Source organism: Corvus brachyrhynchos, unplaced genomic scaffold (assembly GCF_000691975.1).
Source record: "Corvus brachyrhynchos isolate BGI_N302 unplaced genomic scaffold, ASM69197v1 scaffold293, whole genome shotgun sequence".
Taxonomy (NCBI): Eukaryota; Metazoa; Chordata; class Aves; order Passeriformes; family Corvidae; genus Corvus; species Corvus brachyrhynchos.
Window position 1 is genome coordinate 2,630,518 of NW_008237410.1, and position 13,194 is coordinate 2,643,711.

General features: G+C 39.6%; 1 protein-coding gene across 1 annotated transcript in view; it reads left to right on the forward strand.

Annotated features, from left to right (window-relative positions):
- Positions 1-4,515: 4,515 nt before the first annotated feature.
- LOC103613442 (Y+L amino acid transporter 2-like) overlaps positions 4,516-13,194 on the forward strand; it is a 20,885-nt gene continuing 12,206 nt past the window's right edge. Inside the window, 3 exon segments of the mRNA XM_017731062.1 lie at positions 4,516-4,596; positions 10,963-11,480; positions 12,847-12,972. Coding sequence (XP_017586551.1) covers positions 10,979-11,480; positions 12,847-12,972 — 628 coding nt within the window. The 5' untranslated portion in view covers positions 4,516-4,596; positions 10,963-10,978.

The following is a 13,194-nucleotide window of genomic DNA, read 5'->3' on the forward strand; positions in this document are numbered from 1 at the left end:
TTTGCTGTTTATACACATCCTTTCCTTTCACCTCACAGGATTGAGACAACTCAGCATGGCGTGTTTGTTTATCTCCTTCCATCTGCTCTTTCCCACAGAGGAGGGAAGAAAAATCTGCGTGCTCTATTCCAGGGCTATTCTGCTGTGTGTACAATAAACTTTCTTCCTTAAGCCATGCTGGTGTACATACCCGGGAAGAGTGGTAGGTGGGAGGAAATTTACATTGAGTTTTTACAGGATTTCAGGATTTTTTATTGTTTTGTTTTGGATTTTTTTTCCCATTTTGTTGCCAGAGCAAGTGCCTCAGACCACTGCATAAGAAGAATGTTAGTTCAAAGAGGAGCCCAAGGGCAAAGAGGAAATTGTGCTTGTCTACTCAGAAGTGATATAGTAGAAGGGCTGCAGCTATAGCATTTTACATTGTGTGGTTATAACCACTTCAGCTATTTTTGAGATCATAGTAGGATGAGATCCAGAAAGAACTTAAAGAAGGGCATCCTCAGTTAATATCTCTTTAACATTTCCTTGGTCATCTGCTATGCCTTTGTCATCTGCCATCCTACCACTCCTTACCTTTGGAATCTGCCATGAATACTTCTCATGTTGCTGGATCAAACTTGTAACTCAGTTTTATTTTTGGTATTTACATAATGAACAGTAGTTGGGTATGTACAAAGATCAATCATGCCCTGCCTTGCCATGCTGGGGCAGGGGTCAAGTAATGTGCAGGGGTCTCTTCTGCTATGACCTGCCTTGACCTTCTCCGGATAACCTCTCTGCTGTCCTTTTTTGTCTGAAGGATGGTGCTGACATGTTGAGGCACAAATGGGGCCACCTGAGAGGAAAAGGTATGTGGTATTTTTTTCAGTTCATTTCACAAGACCTTAGTGACTTTATCTAGGTGACTTCAAAACTAGTTAAAAAATTACTGGTCTTTTTTTGTACAGCACAGGCAGATTATTTTTGCAGGCACTAATAAATAATTACAATTTCTGCTCAGACTATCTAAAATTTGGGAAAATCCAAACTCCACATACAAGAATGGTGAAATCTACCTAAATTACCATATAAAAAGGAGCAGATAAATGAAAAATTCTAAGTGGTCACTATTTCAAAACCTATGGAGATGTGAGATCTGCCCCATTTCAATGATTCAAGTTTCAGTGTGGTCATTACTAGTTGCAACGGCTTAATTTTTAAAATATCTTTATGATTTTTTGAACTGAATCACAAGAACACAATGTATGGTTTATTGGATAGGAGGGGTTTAAAGTTGTTTTTAATAAAGTAAGTTTTTAACATAAACTGGGTACTTGCCTTTTATACTGCTTCTCTCTGGAGGCTGTAAAATTCAAGTTAGATGGCTGAAACCAGGACCATGGTGCAATGAATAGCTGTGCTTTTTCTAGAGCAGACCTAATGATGTTGAGTGGGCAGAAGTCTTAGGAAAGGTGCCAGCCATGCCAGTGGGAGTTTGGTGCCAGAACTGTGTGTTTCACTGCACATCACATTTTAAGCCACATCTGTTGATTATTACCATTGCTTCAAAAAGGGTTTGTGTCATGCAAGGTAGCAAAGTAACATTTCTTCAGTGTGTGTCCAAAATTCATCATGTATTAGGAACTTCCTTGAGGACCCACTGTAAGACACCTATGTGAGGGAAAAGAGCATCCTGCTGCTTTCAAAGTCTCCTTGCTGACTCTTGCCTGTCAGTACAGAACTAGGTTGGAGTCCCTTAATTACAGTGATAAATGTGGCCTATGGAGTCACATTAAGGAATGGTGCTGTCACAGTGCTGCAATCACTATGGGCTGCTCCTCTTCATGTGTCATCACCCAGGGGTGGCACAGCTGCATGAAAAGTAGTTTTCTACCCCCAGCCCTGAATATACCTGCATCTGTAATGCCATGAGCATTCTAGCCAAAGCCCAGCCTTCCAAAGAAACCCTGAGGCCACTCAGTAGAAAAACACCAGCCCATCTCCCTCCTCTGTCCTTGGACCCTGAGCCTCCCTCCGTGATGGAGTACAATCATAGAATAGTTCAGGTGAGAAGGGACCTCTGAGGGTCAGCTAGTCCAGCCCTTCTGCCATGGTCAGGGACATCTTCAACTAGATCAGGTTGCTCAGGGCCCTGTCCAGTGTGACCTTGAATGTTTCCAGGGCATCAGACACTACCACTCTGGGCAACATCAACCTGCCCTCTCCAACATGTTAGGCACACACAGATTTCCTTGAGTGAAAGGGGGGAGGGGACAGCCACAGCTGGGGCTTGAGGGATACAGACAAAGGCATAAGGAGAATGATCTGGGGTAGGCATGAGGAATGAGAGGTGGAGGTTGTGTGCTTGGCCATGCAGAGTGAAGGGTTTGTGGAGGTGGCAGACATGAGAGTCAATATGAGCCAAAGTCTGACACTGCTCTTGTTTTTGAGTTGTTTAAACAGTATTTTGTACATTCCTCACTTCTTCATGGCAATTCCTAACAGATTTTTCCGCTTTTTCACTCCAAGGGGAAATGCTGCTGCTGTTTCAGACTGACAATAAAAGCTTTTCTCTGAGTTGTAACATCTCACTGAAAGCCTTTCAAAATGTGCATGTAGAAATGTCTTTTTACATGTACACGGGGGAAAATAGAAACATAGGACTACACATATTATTTTGCACTTGTTGGCATTAGATTTTGTATGGTATTTTAGCACCTAGTCACTTAATAGTGGCTGTTCTTCACGTTCTGCTCCTATAACTGAAGTTAACATGGTTGGAAAAAGTTTGTTGGTCTGTGAACTATGTTCTGTCCTGCATCAACTTTATGGCAAAGTAGGTAAAGATCTGATTTTACCAAGATGACACAAATAGTGGCCTTTGTCATTCAGTCTTGCAGCTAATGGTAGAGGGTGTTTGGCAGGGTGTTTTCAGTCAGGATTCAGTGTAAGTGCGTATGTTGTAGGTGAGGACTGTAGGGGCCTGTGCTGGCTGAGGCACAGAGGGCAGAGTTAAGGAACAGGAGGAAGCAGAGGACTTGGCAAGGGTACCACTGAGCTGTTTGCTGCAGCTGAAAATTGTATGAATGAAGAGGGTTCTGGAAATAATTGAAGTAGTCTTGTTTCCAGTGCAGAGTATGAAAAGCCTTCCTGAGCAGTAATGGAAGTGTGGTCAGGAAACCAGAAAATGCCACAGGTTTATTCAGGCAAGCATGCCTTACTTTGCTGTTCCATAAGGAAATATGTGTTTATATGTAACTAAGACACGCAGAAGAATTACTGTGAACAGTAAGTTGGTACAGGAGAAGCCTCACTACAAACATTCTTATCAAATCCTGAAATACTGTAAAAATTACTAAGAAAAACTTGTAACAAAGGCAGTCACATTCACTTCTTTATATTATCCATCTTGGTTACTTAAAGTGCAAGATGAAGTGTAATCTTCCTTGGCAAAGGAACTAGATTTTGTGTTTACAGAATAAACGTTCAAGAAAAATCCTTTTCATGCACAGTGCCTGCTTTATGATTGCTCAATGTTGATTTATGTGTTGTTCCTGTAAATCTATGGCAAATGTCCAGTAGTGTGTAACTGTGAGGGTCAGACCAATAGAAATATGGGAGGCATTAGTGAAGAAGAGGCTCTGTTTCATGTTCCAACATGCAGTTTCTACAGACTTGAAACAAAGGGCTGGGGCTGGCTCAGGAGCGGGATATATGGACAGTATAAAGGTGGTCTGATAGCGGAGTCCCTCAGTATAACACACAATCAGAAAACCAGTTTGGTGCCCCAAATCAGAAGCAGGACAAACTCAAGTTCAAATTTCAGAGTGAAAGTAATTACGCATTCTTGAAAATATGCATTCTGAGCTTTAGGCTATAGTTTGTTAACTATATTGCTATATTGTTAACTATTGCCCTGGCAGAAGAAAAAGACTTTAAGATGACAGAGGCCGTGATTAAGGAACAGGGTGCTCAGCGTCTCTGTCCAACAAGGAACAACCTCCCTGCAAAACAATCCTGTTGCCAAAATGCTTCTTGCTACATTATTATGTACGTAACCAGAAACTTGCAGGCAGCTGGAATTGTGCAGTCTTTTCAGGCAGACTTAGAGAGCTCTCATCCTTCATAGATAAAACAGCTGGAAAGCTGTTTATTCAAAGAATTTGTCCTACACCTGCTTCAAATAGGGTTTTAAGAAAGCACAGCCATTTCTGTGTAAGCATTAACTGTATAGCTGTCTCAGTCTGTCACAAAAACCATGTTTATACAAGATACAGTTTAAAATTAAGAACTAGGAGCAGCACTGGCTTATAAAAGAAAGATTTGTGTTGTTTTTATTATTCCTTTTGGTCACTGTGGGTTACAGAATGGAACGTGCAACATGATTCTATGCTCCTGCTCGTTTTCTAGTTGGACTGCTGAGGCGTACTGGAGGGATATCTGTGCTTGGATTCAGATATTTGACTTTCCTGTGTGGATTAATGGTCCAGTCTGATGAAGTGCTGTTATCTGGTGCCTCAGCTCTAGTGACAAGACTCTTGACCTGCTGGATCAGCTCCTTCTAGATGCCCTTTGGCACGTGAGTACATCATTCTTCACGGAAAACAAAAATCCCAAGTTAGTACTCTTGCATTCATTAACTATTCCCTCTGCCCAGAAGATTTTATTTTCAGGATGTTTACTTGTTTCAGTGGATATTATGCTGTATACCATACTGGCTTTGCTAAAGGACATCATAGGACAACCTATTATTTCAGAAGACTAAGTGAATACACTGGGTAAATAATTTCTTTCTTTGCTTATTTTTATCTTTGATTTTTTTTAAAGCTTACCTATTAAAATAAGATCTTAACACCAGATCAGCCTGTTTTGTTTCTCATGCATCATGTCATAAATTATTATAAAAGCCACAGATCTATAATTCTGAAGATAAGAAAAATAATTGAGTTGATAAATATTTAACAATGCATAGGTTAAACTTAGAAGAAAATACATTTTTTTAAAAAACAGAAAAACATTTTATTGTTTGAAATTAAATAATATCTATGATTTTCAGTTATATACCACTCGAAAGTCTTTCTGATTTGGCAAGTTATGCCACCAGAATAAATATCTTTGTGTATGTTAGTAAAAATCTCATTGTGGCTTTCTAAATCAGCAAGAAGGAATTAGACTGCATTATTGCATGTTATTCATGGTTTCAGGTACACATGGATGAAGGATTTTTTTTTTCCCAACTTTCCTTTTGTTCTATTTCTATCACAACTTTCTAAGGAATAGAGAGCAGCAGTTGCCTGCTTCTGCCTGCTAATGACCTCAGTTGAGGCTGTTTGGAGAAACCACATTCCAGGAGAGCCTTGAAAGCTCACATTGATTTTAGTATTCATACTACTGCAATAAAAATAGCAGGTAAGGCAAGGCTAAAAGGAGAGTGAGAGAAGAGGCTATTCACATACATGAGTGTTAGCTTACCCATCCCAGTGAAACAGAGGCGCTTATTTAGAGCAGCAGCCTGAGAGGCACTGTTCTATTACAGCAGCCTCTCTGCTAAAGGAAGCAAGCATATTACCTACCCCCTGGTAAGCTGTTATCTTCTCCTTTTAATACCTTCCTTGGATTTGGGCTACAGGAGCTTTTCTCTCAAAACTCCTCTGTGATTTGCTTTGGGGTGGGAATGGAGTGCTGGGGGCGGAGCAAGTTCCTCCTGTGGGAAAGCCAGTCTATGACCATAGTAATGCATTTGGACCGTGTGAATGTGTGATTCATTAAATACTTTATAAACATAGAATTTGAAAACCAAAATATGCTTGTTTCCTATTGAGTGAGAAATATTTGCTTCAGATGAGATCCAAGTGAGTTTTTTGTTTTGAGTTTTCAGTATTATAATTTCTGAGAGGATTTTATTTTATGCTATTTCCTGACATTGTATAATCTTGTTTTGTTTGCTTTCCTTGTTGGGAAATGTCCAACAGTACAATCTGCCATGAATACTCCCTTTGAGACCTGTCCATGCTCATACTCAGGAGTAGTGTTTTGAAGTTTGAACTACGCATTTTTGGTCATGTTGAAAACTGCTTGCTCATCTGATTTCATGTTCCAATAGCTATTAATATAAATGTATATGTTTGGGGTTTTTAACTTTTGGTCAGTATTCTACAGGCAGGAGAATATTGCCCAGAATGTACTTGGAGAAAATAAGAGATTGCTCATGACTTTTACAATTGCTTTCTACATGCACATTGATTTCTAATACACATAATTAAAATGTGCTAGATTTTAATTTTAAATGTGATTTTTAATCTCTCTAATTTTCTGACTGAAACTAGAAAATATTGGGGGCTTATCAGTTTTCCTAGCTGGTTTGACTTTGCCTGGTTCATTAGTGGTATAGCATACTCATTATTGAGAAATTATGTGGAGGTAGACAAAATTCACCAAAAGACCCTGAAATGAGGAGTAAATTTGGTGTCCAGCATGTTCCAACATCTTTCATGGGAGTTAACTTTCTAAATGCACTCAGCTTCTAACAGAATCTGCTGAAGGCAACAATAATTGATCTCTGAGACCTCATTGATTTACTAATATTTCTTGAATTAAAGGATGAGAATTTCAAAATGCTCTAACAAATAGAGGCGTCTCAGTCCCTCTGGAAGACTATGGAGCAGTTCATAAGACTTCACAAGTCTGTGAGTTCCTGTGGAAGCACACAAGCATTCCCTGACCAAGCCTTGCTGAATCATTAATTACCTCCTTAAGAAGGAAGCAATCACTCATGCATGAGCTGTAGACCCCTGAAGAATGGGAAGTGTCTGAGAAAATCCTGCCCTGCCAAACCAGTCCTACAGTAATTCATGGAAGAACTGTCTTTGATTTCAGCTCTAGTTTTCAACTACTATCAACCTGTCCCTTCTTCACTTTTTTGTATGACTTTTGGCAGTGGCTTAGGAAATGAGCTATTGAGAATCACCTGTGTTACTGTTTCCTTTAACTTCTCAGGTGTCAGTCTCCAAGGTCCTTTCTGTTGCTCTTTGCACACACAGCTGGGAGTTAAACATGAAGCTGCAAAGAATTTAGGGCCATTATGGCTGTCTGGGCTCTCAAGGCCTTGTGCTTTCCCTGAGAGGAAAATTTCCCTCCATTTATTGAGAGAGCCCCTAGGAAAAAGGAAGACCTGCATGAAAATAGGGTTCTGAAGTTCTGTAACAGAGCTCACTCGCTGACACAAAGGCAAAGGCAAGAGTTGGCAGCTGTGTCATTCAGCCTGCTGCGGTCTCTGAGGCACACTGGCACACTGATTCCAGAAACCAGCAGCTCTTTCTATTTGTCACAGTCCATGGGGCCAAGAGAGCAAGGAGCTTCCTTAGCATCAGGAAGCTTTTATGCTTTGCTCTTCAGGCTTCATGCTCAAGAGTTACTAAAATACCTGTACTGGTATTTTTGCTGCCATAAAGTTTTATCATCACAATACCAAACCATGTTAAAGCAGAATGCAAAGAACCTCAGTTTTTTAATTACTGCATAAACTAAAACTTTCTGGTCTCGGGAAGCCACTCTGAATGCTAGAAGATTCACTGTAAGTATTTGTCATCTATTATAATACAGGATTTTACAACTGAAAATGGCCTCTCCTGTAAGAAATCACCTTATTACAGCTCTGATGGTTGTTTCCAATAAGCTCTCTCAGTTAGTAGCTTCTGCTGGCTCTCACTTGGATTATGTGCACCCTCAAAATGTGACCTAAATGTCAAAATTATGCAGAAGAGCTATTGAAACATTCTTGAACACTTAAGCTTCTCAGCTTAAGCTTCCTGGCACACCAGTTTGAGGCAGAAGCATCAGTGATGGTCCCAGAAAGGGAAGATGGTGGCATGAGGATGAAGTGACAGTGACAACAGTAGGACAGGACTATTGGCCAGGTTCAGTAGGAACAAAATAGCAGAAGTTATTAATGAGATAAAGAGTTAGTCAACAGGCACTGGGCATATCCACAAATAGTTTTCATCACTGCCTGGAATGTAACAGCAGTAAATTCTTTATATACTTGACAAAAAAATTATTATTTTGCTATTATATAGGGACATCTGTACATGCAGCTATTTCCTATATTCCACTAATTTTCTTAATAGCATGAGGGCTTTGCTGAGAACTAGCATGAGTCACGACTCAGTGCTTCTTGTTTATTTAAGACACAGACCTGATTAAAGAAATCAGTAACTGCTTCAACATTGTGATGGCACTGAATGAAATCAGTGCACTGTCAAAGCTGCTGGAAATACTGTGGTTGTCTTGGAGAATAAGGACAGGCAGAAGCTGTTTAAAATATTTTCTTCAAAAATTTCTACTTTCAGGTTATATAAATTAATTACAGTGAATTTGCACATCTTGGTTATGGAAACTGTATCTCTCATCCTTTGATTCTCAGGCTATACCTATTTGTGGACTTACCTGAGGGTTTGGGTAAAAGTTTTGCTAATGTGACATCTCTCAAAGTACTGAATTTTGAACTGTTTCTTCTAATTGGGTTTCTTCCGTAATGGTTTCATCCACTGTCATTTATGGAAGAAATACTTCCCTACACAGCTCCAGTTACACATTTTCAGAAATCAGAAATAATCTTTTGGTGGCACAAGAGATAAGAGAAAAATATGCAAAACATTGTGATACTTAAGGAAATAATTTAACCTTTACCTTTTTGCTCTCCTGAAAGCTGCAGATTGTAAAAGTGCTACTAGACTTTAGAAGCACTGCCAGTTTAAATGATCAAATTCCCTTTAGCTACCAGGCCATCTGTACCAGACGTCAAAGTTCAGGTTTGATACCACGTATGCAGGTTACTTGTAGCTACCAATTACTTGATGTATTCTTTTTTACAGGAAAATAACTGTATCTCACATATCAGTGAGACTTCATTTCAGGATAGACACTGGGTTTGATCACTACTTGCATAGCTCCACATTCACATCACCTGGGTAACAACTGCATTTTAAATTCTCACATCCTTTGAGCTGCACCCACTGAAATATTTGTGCATTTCAGCTCACAGCCAGAGCTTGCATTTAAAAATCTGAAAAAAAAGGTATTAAAAAAATCTTAGATCAAGCATAAGAAGCACAAGATGATTTTCAACTAGCTATGCTGGAAAAATTGTATTAATAGAGAATTATGCCCAGATTTTTAGCATGCTGTTATCATGATGAGCTCTCCGGACAGCTGCCGTGGGAGGGGCTTCTGACAACATTTCACGTAGCCATTGAGAACAGAAGTGGAGACAGGGGTTCTGGAAGTATTGGCCTGTATTTTGGGGTGGGGAGGGTGACTTTTTTCTCTTTTCTGTCACACAGAAGGAAACAGGTAAGGCTTATCAGGAATTTAAAGGAAGATATATCAGTGGTGTGTTGGATGCATGAAGTTTCTCTCTGCAAAGCAGGATGATGTTTTTTATTCAGAGAGGATGATGTGAGAAGTAAGAGGAGTCACCCGTGTGTGAAGAGGAGGTCAGCAAAAAAAAAATGGGAGACTGCAGTCATGCTTGGACACTTATGACAAGAGTTAATATTTAACTTTATTCCAGTGTTCCCACAGTGTTCCTGCGGTTAGAGAAAGTGCCATTGGGATGAGAAAAGCATTTAATCTTCAAAGAGAGTTTGGCATCTTTTAATTTTTGATACTCATCAGGCCTCATTTGCTATTTGATCAATTAGGAAAGCGAGTTGCATCAACAAAGCTGGGAAGGAACACACAGAATTATATTCAGGGTTGCTAAAACAGTCATACTTTACAAAGGAAAGCAAACCTTTTAGGAAGTTTGGGTAGGCCAGATTGTTTTAAACTGGCCATTGACCCACATTTTAACAACATAAAATTGTGAACCAAGTGTAATGTGTGAACATTTGTAATCACAAGTGTTTTGCCAGTGTTGCATGGATGAGCTTTGTTCTACTCAATGAACTTGGATCTAGGTCATAGGATTTTGAGGAAGTTATCTTTAGAAGTGCTTTAGAGTGTGTGTGGAGGGGGGAAGGGAAGGAGAAACAAATGTTTTTTGAGACAGGCACCAAAAATTAGCCGCTGGTCTAAGCACCCTCATACATCAGCAGGACCCAAGAACTGAGGCAGTCACTGCAGTCCTGGGTTCCTCATCCCCAGGGACCCCAGCCCCAGAGCTGTGCATGTGTGCACAAGGCTGATTGATCCATGCAGCTGTGCAGTTAGGGCGTTTTTCCCAGCTCCCAGCATACTTGGATCTTGTCCTACAAGCACCAGAGGGAGATGCATTTAAGGCATGTTTTGTTGGACTCTCGTATACAGAAGCATTCCAGGACAGAGTGTTCCAGACCCCTATGAATGTTACTGGCTTCTCCTGAGAAGTCAAGTGAGGTTAATAGCTAACCAAGCTGCATTGTTCACTAGAGCAGCAATCCCATTTCTAGGAGCAGCTAAAACTCTTTTTTTACCCTCATATTTACATTTACCTTGTGAGATTAGAGGTTTGGAGGATCTTTTTCTGTCTTTTCTCTGGTATTCTCCAGCAGAACAGTTTTCAAGTGAATGTCATTTGATGAAACAAATAATAACGAAATAAAATTCTTTCTGGGATAAGAAGAAAATTTAGGAAGAGGTATTCTTGTAGTGGACACTCCAGCTGTATTAGAACATGTTTCCAGGGGTACAGTGTCTCCTTCTTCCTTAAAATATTTTCAATAACATAACATAGAATTACAATTCAAGACAAACAACAATAGTGAACTGTTAACAAAAGTTTTAGAATCTATAACCAAGGACAGTGGCCTCATATTTACCCATTGAAAAGGTATGCAATTGTGAAAGTGAAGAAAATTCGCTAGTGTGCTATTCCTGGACTGCAAGACAAAAGCAGGCGAAATAGTTGTTCTTTGTATCATTTATGCCCTGTATGTTAATTATTTTATCCATGTCTCTGATGCCATATGCATTACAAAAGATGTTCTCTCCTCTTGTTTTCAGGTGATGTGATTTGAAAATGCCAACCCCTTGGCAAATATGCTGCGACAAAAAATCCAGAACTAAGAATGCAAAAGCTGAAACGGACACTATGGCAGAGACAAGTGAAAAAGTGCAGATGAAAAAAGAAATCACATTACTAAATGGAGTTTCTTTAATTGTAGGGAACATGATTGGCTCTGGGATATTTGTATCACCCAGAGGTGTTTTAATGTACAGTGCTTCCTATGGACTCTCTCTAGTCATCTGGGCGCTAGGTGGGATTTTTTCCCTGTTTGGAGCTTTGTGTTACGTTGAACTGGGAACATCCATCGTGAAATCTGGAGGCAGTTATGCCTATATCCTGGAGGCGTTTGGGGCCTTTGTGGCCTTCATCAGACTCTGGTCTTCCTTGCTAATTATCGAACCAACAACTCAGGCAGTGATAGCAATCACCTTTGCTAACTATATTGTTCAGCCAGTTTTTCCCCATTGTGAACCGCCGTATGATGCAGTGAGGTTGATTGCAGCTGCGTGTATATGTAAGTAGTGATTGCTAGAAGTTAAGAACTGTAATTATATGTGGCCAAATTTCTATTTCTCTGCATTCTGTGAAAATAATTATTCCCTATCTAAAACATGTTCTTAGAAACTAATAATCTTTTATTCAGCTGTATTGTGTTTGGGGCTGGGATTACTAGAGGGGAGAGGAGAATTACAACAATTTGGCAGGGAGAAATTGTGACTGCTGATTAAAGATACGTGTATGTCTGTGGTTCACTGGCCTAACTGGCTGATAGGACACTGTCACATACACAGATTCATTTATGAAAATGAAGGCAAAGAGTTCTTTGAGCATGTGTGGTTGCATGCTAGTGTCTTTACGATATAGAATGATTTCTAAATTATTTTCATTTTGAGCATTACAAAACCCTTTTTCTTCCTTTCAAAACTGAAGTATAGATTATAGGCAGGTGGAGGAAACAGAAGCAAAGACCAACAAGACTTCTAGATAAGAAATAGCCCACTTTGATCCACACCTAAGAGCACTCTAGGTCACCATGCCATGTTTGTTCTGCTCTCTACTCCAGGAGCTGGGCTTCATACCTGGTACCAATGCATACCCTTACCTTTCCTCATCTGTCTCTGTTTTGAATTACGGGGTTGCAAGAGGGAGAAGTTGCTTGTAATGCCATGTGTGTGTGCTAGAGTGAGAGCAGATGGGCACATGGCTCAGCCCCTGGGACAAACAAAGGGGACAAAACAAAAGGAGGAAAGGAAAACAGGTTGATCCCACCTGCTCTCTGAAACCAACTACTTTGTTATTTTTGTGAGATTCTGTCAAAACTGGGACTTGAGAGAACTCTGTAAGTGCTATGCAATCTTCAAAACTCAGGGCCAAAGAGTGAATGACACAACTTCTAAGCCATTAGCACAGAGTAATAGCATAATGCCCTGGCTCAGTGCAGTATCTTGTCCACAGCATCCAGACTGTTTCTGTGCAGAAGTTGTCCTTATTCTGTACCTAAACTAGAGCTTAATTCAGCATGAAGAAATCTGTGATATACAGGATATAAAGAAATACTATCACTTGCATGTGAACAACTCTGTTTGGTTTAATAAAATTTAAGTATTATTTAAAAGGAGAAGGAGTTAGCTCTAAAATTCAAAAACTGATGTGTTTTGTCTTACCTACTGTCATGAAAACAGTATTCTTCAGAAAAGCACTGTGTAAATTTTAAACCCGGTATTTCATCTTAATAAATCTGGGTGGTCCTGAAGTGGTAAAATTTGATTCAGTTTTACTCCTTGAAAGAGGAGTGGTATCTGGAAAGATGGATTTGAAATATGACTTAAGTGATGTTCAACATCCAGTGTTTCTTTCATGCATATTCTTTTTCTCTGCAGGTTCCTTAACGTTTATTAATTGTGTTAATGTGAAGTGGGGTACCCATGTACAAGATGTTTTCACATATGCAAAAGTTATGGCTCTTATCTTGGTGATATCTGTTGGACTTTACAAAATTGGTAAAGGTAAGAATCATTTTCATTTATCTAAATTCTATGAAATGAACCATATATGAGTTTCAAAATCCATGCAGGGAGATCCTTAAGACTTACATATGAAGTGTTGTTTATTCTGGGAAAAAAAAGTCTGCGATAGGAAGATCACATCTATTTTATGGCTTGTTAAGCAATCGGGGGCTAATTATTCAGGCCAAGTCCTGTGCTGCTTGGTCTGAATAGCAAATAGCA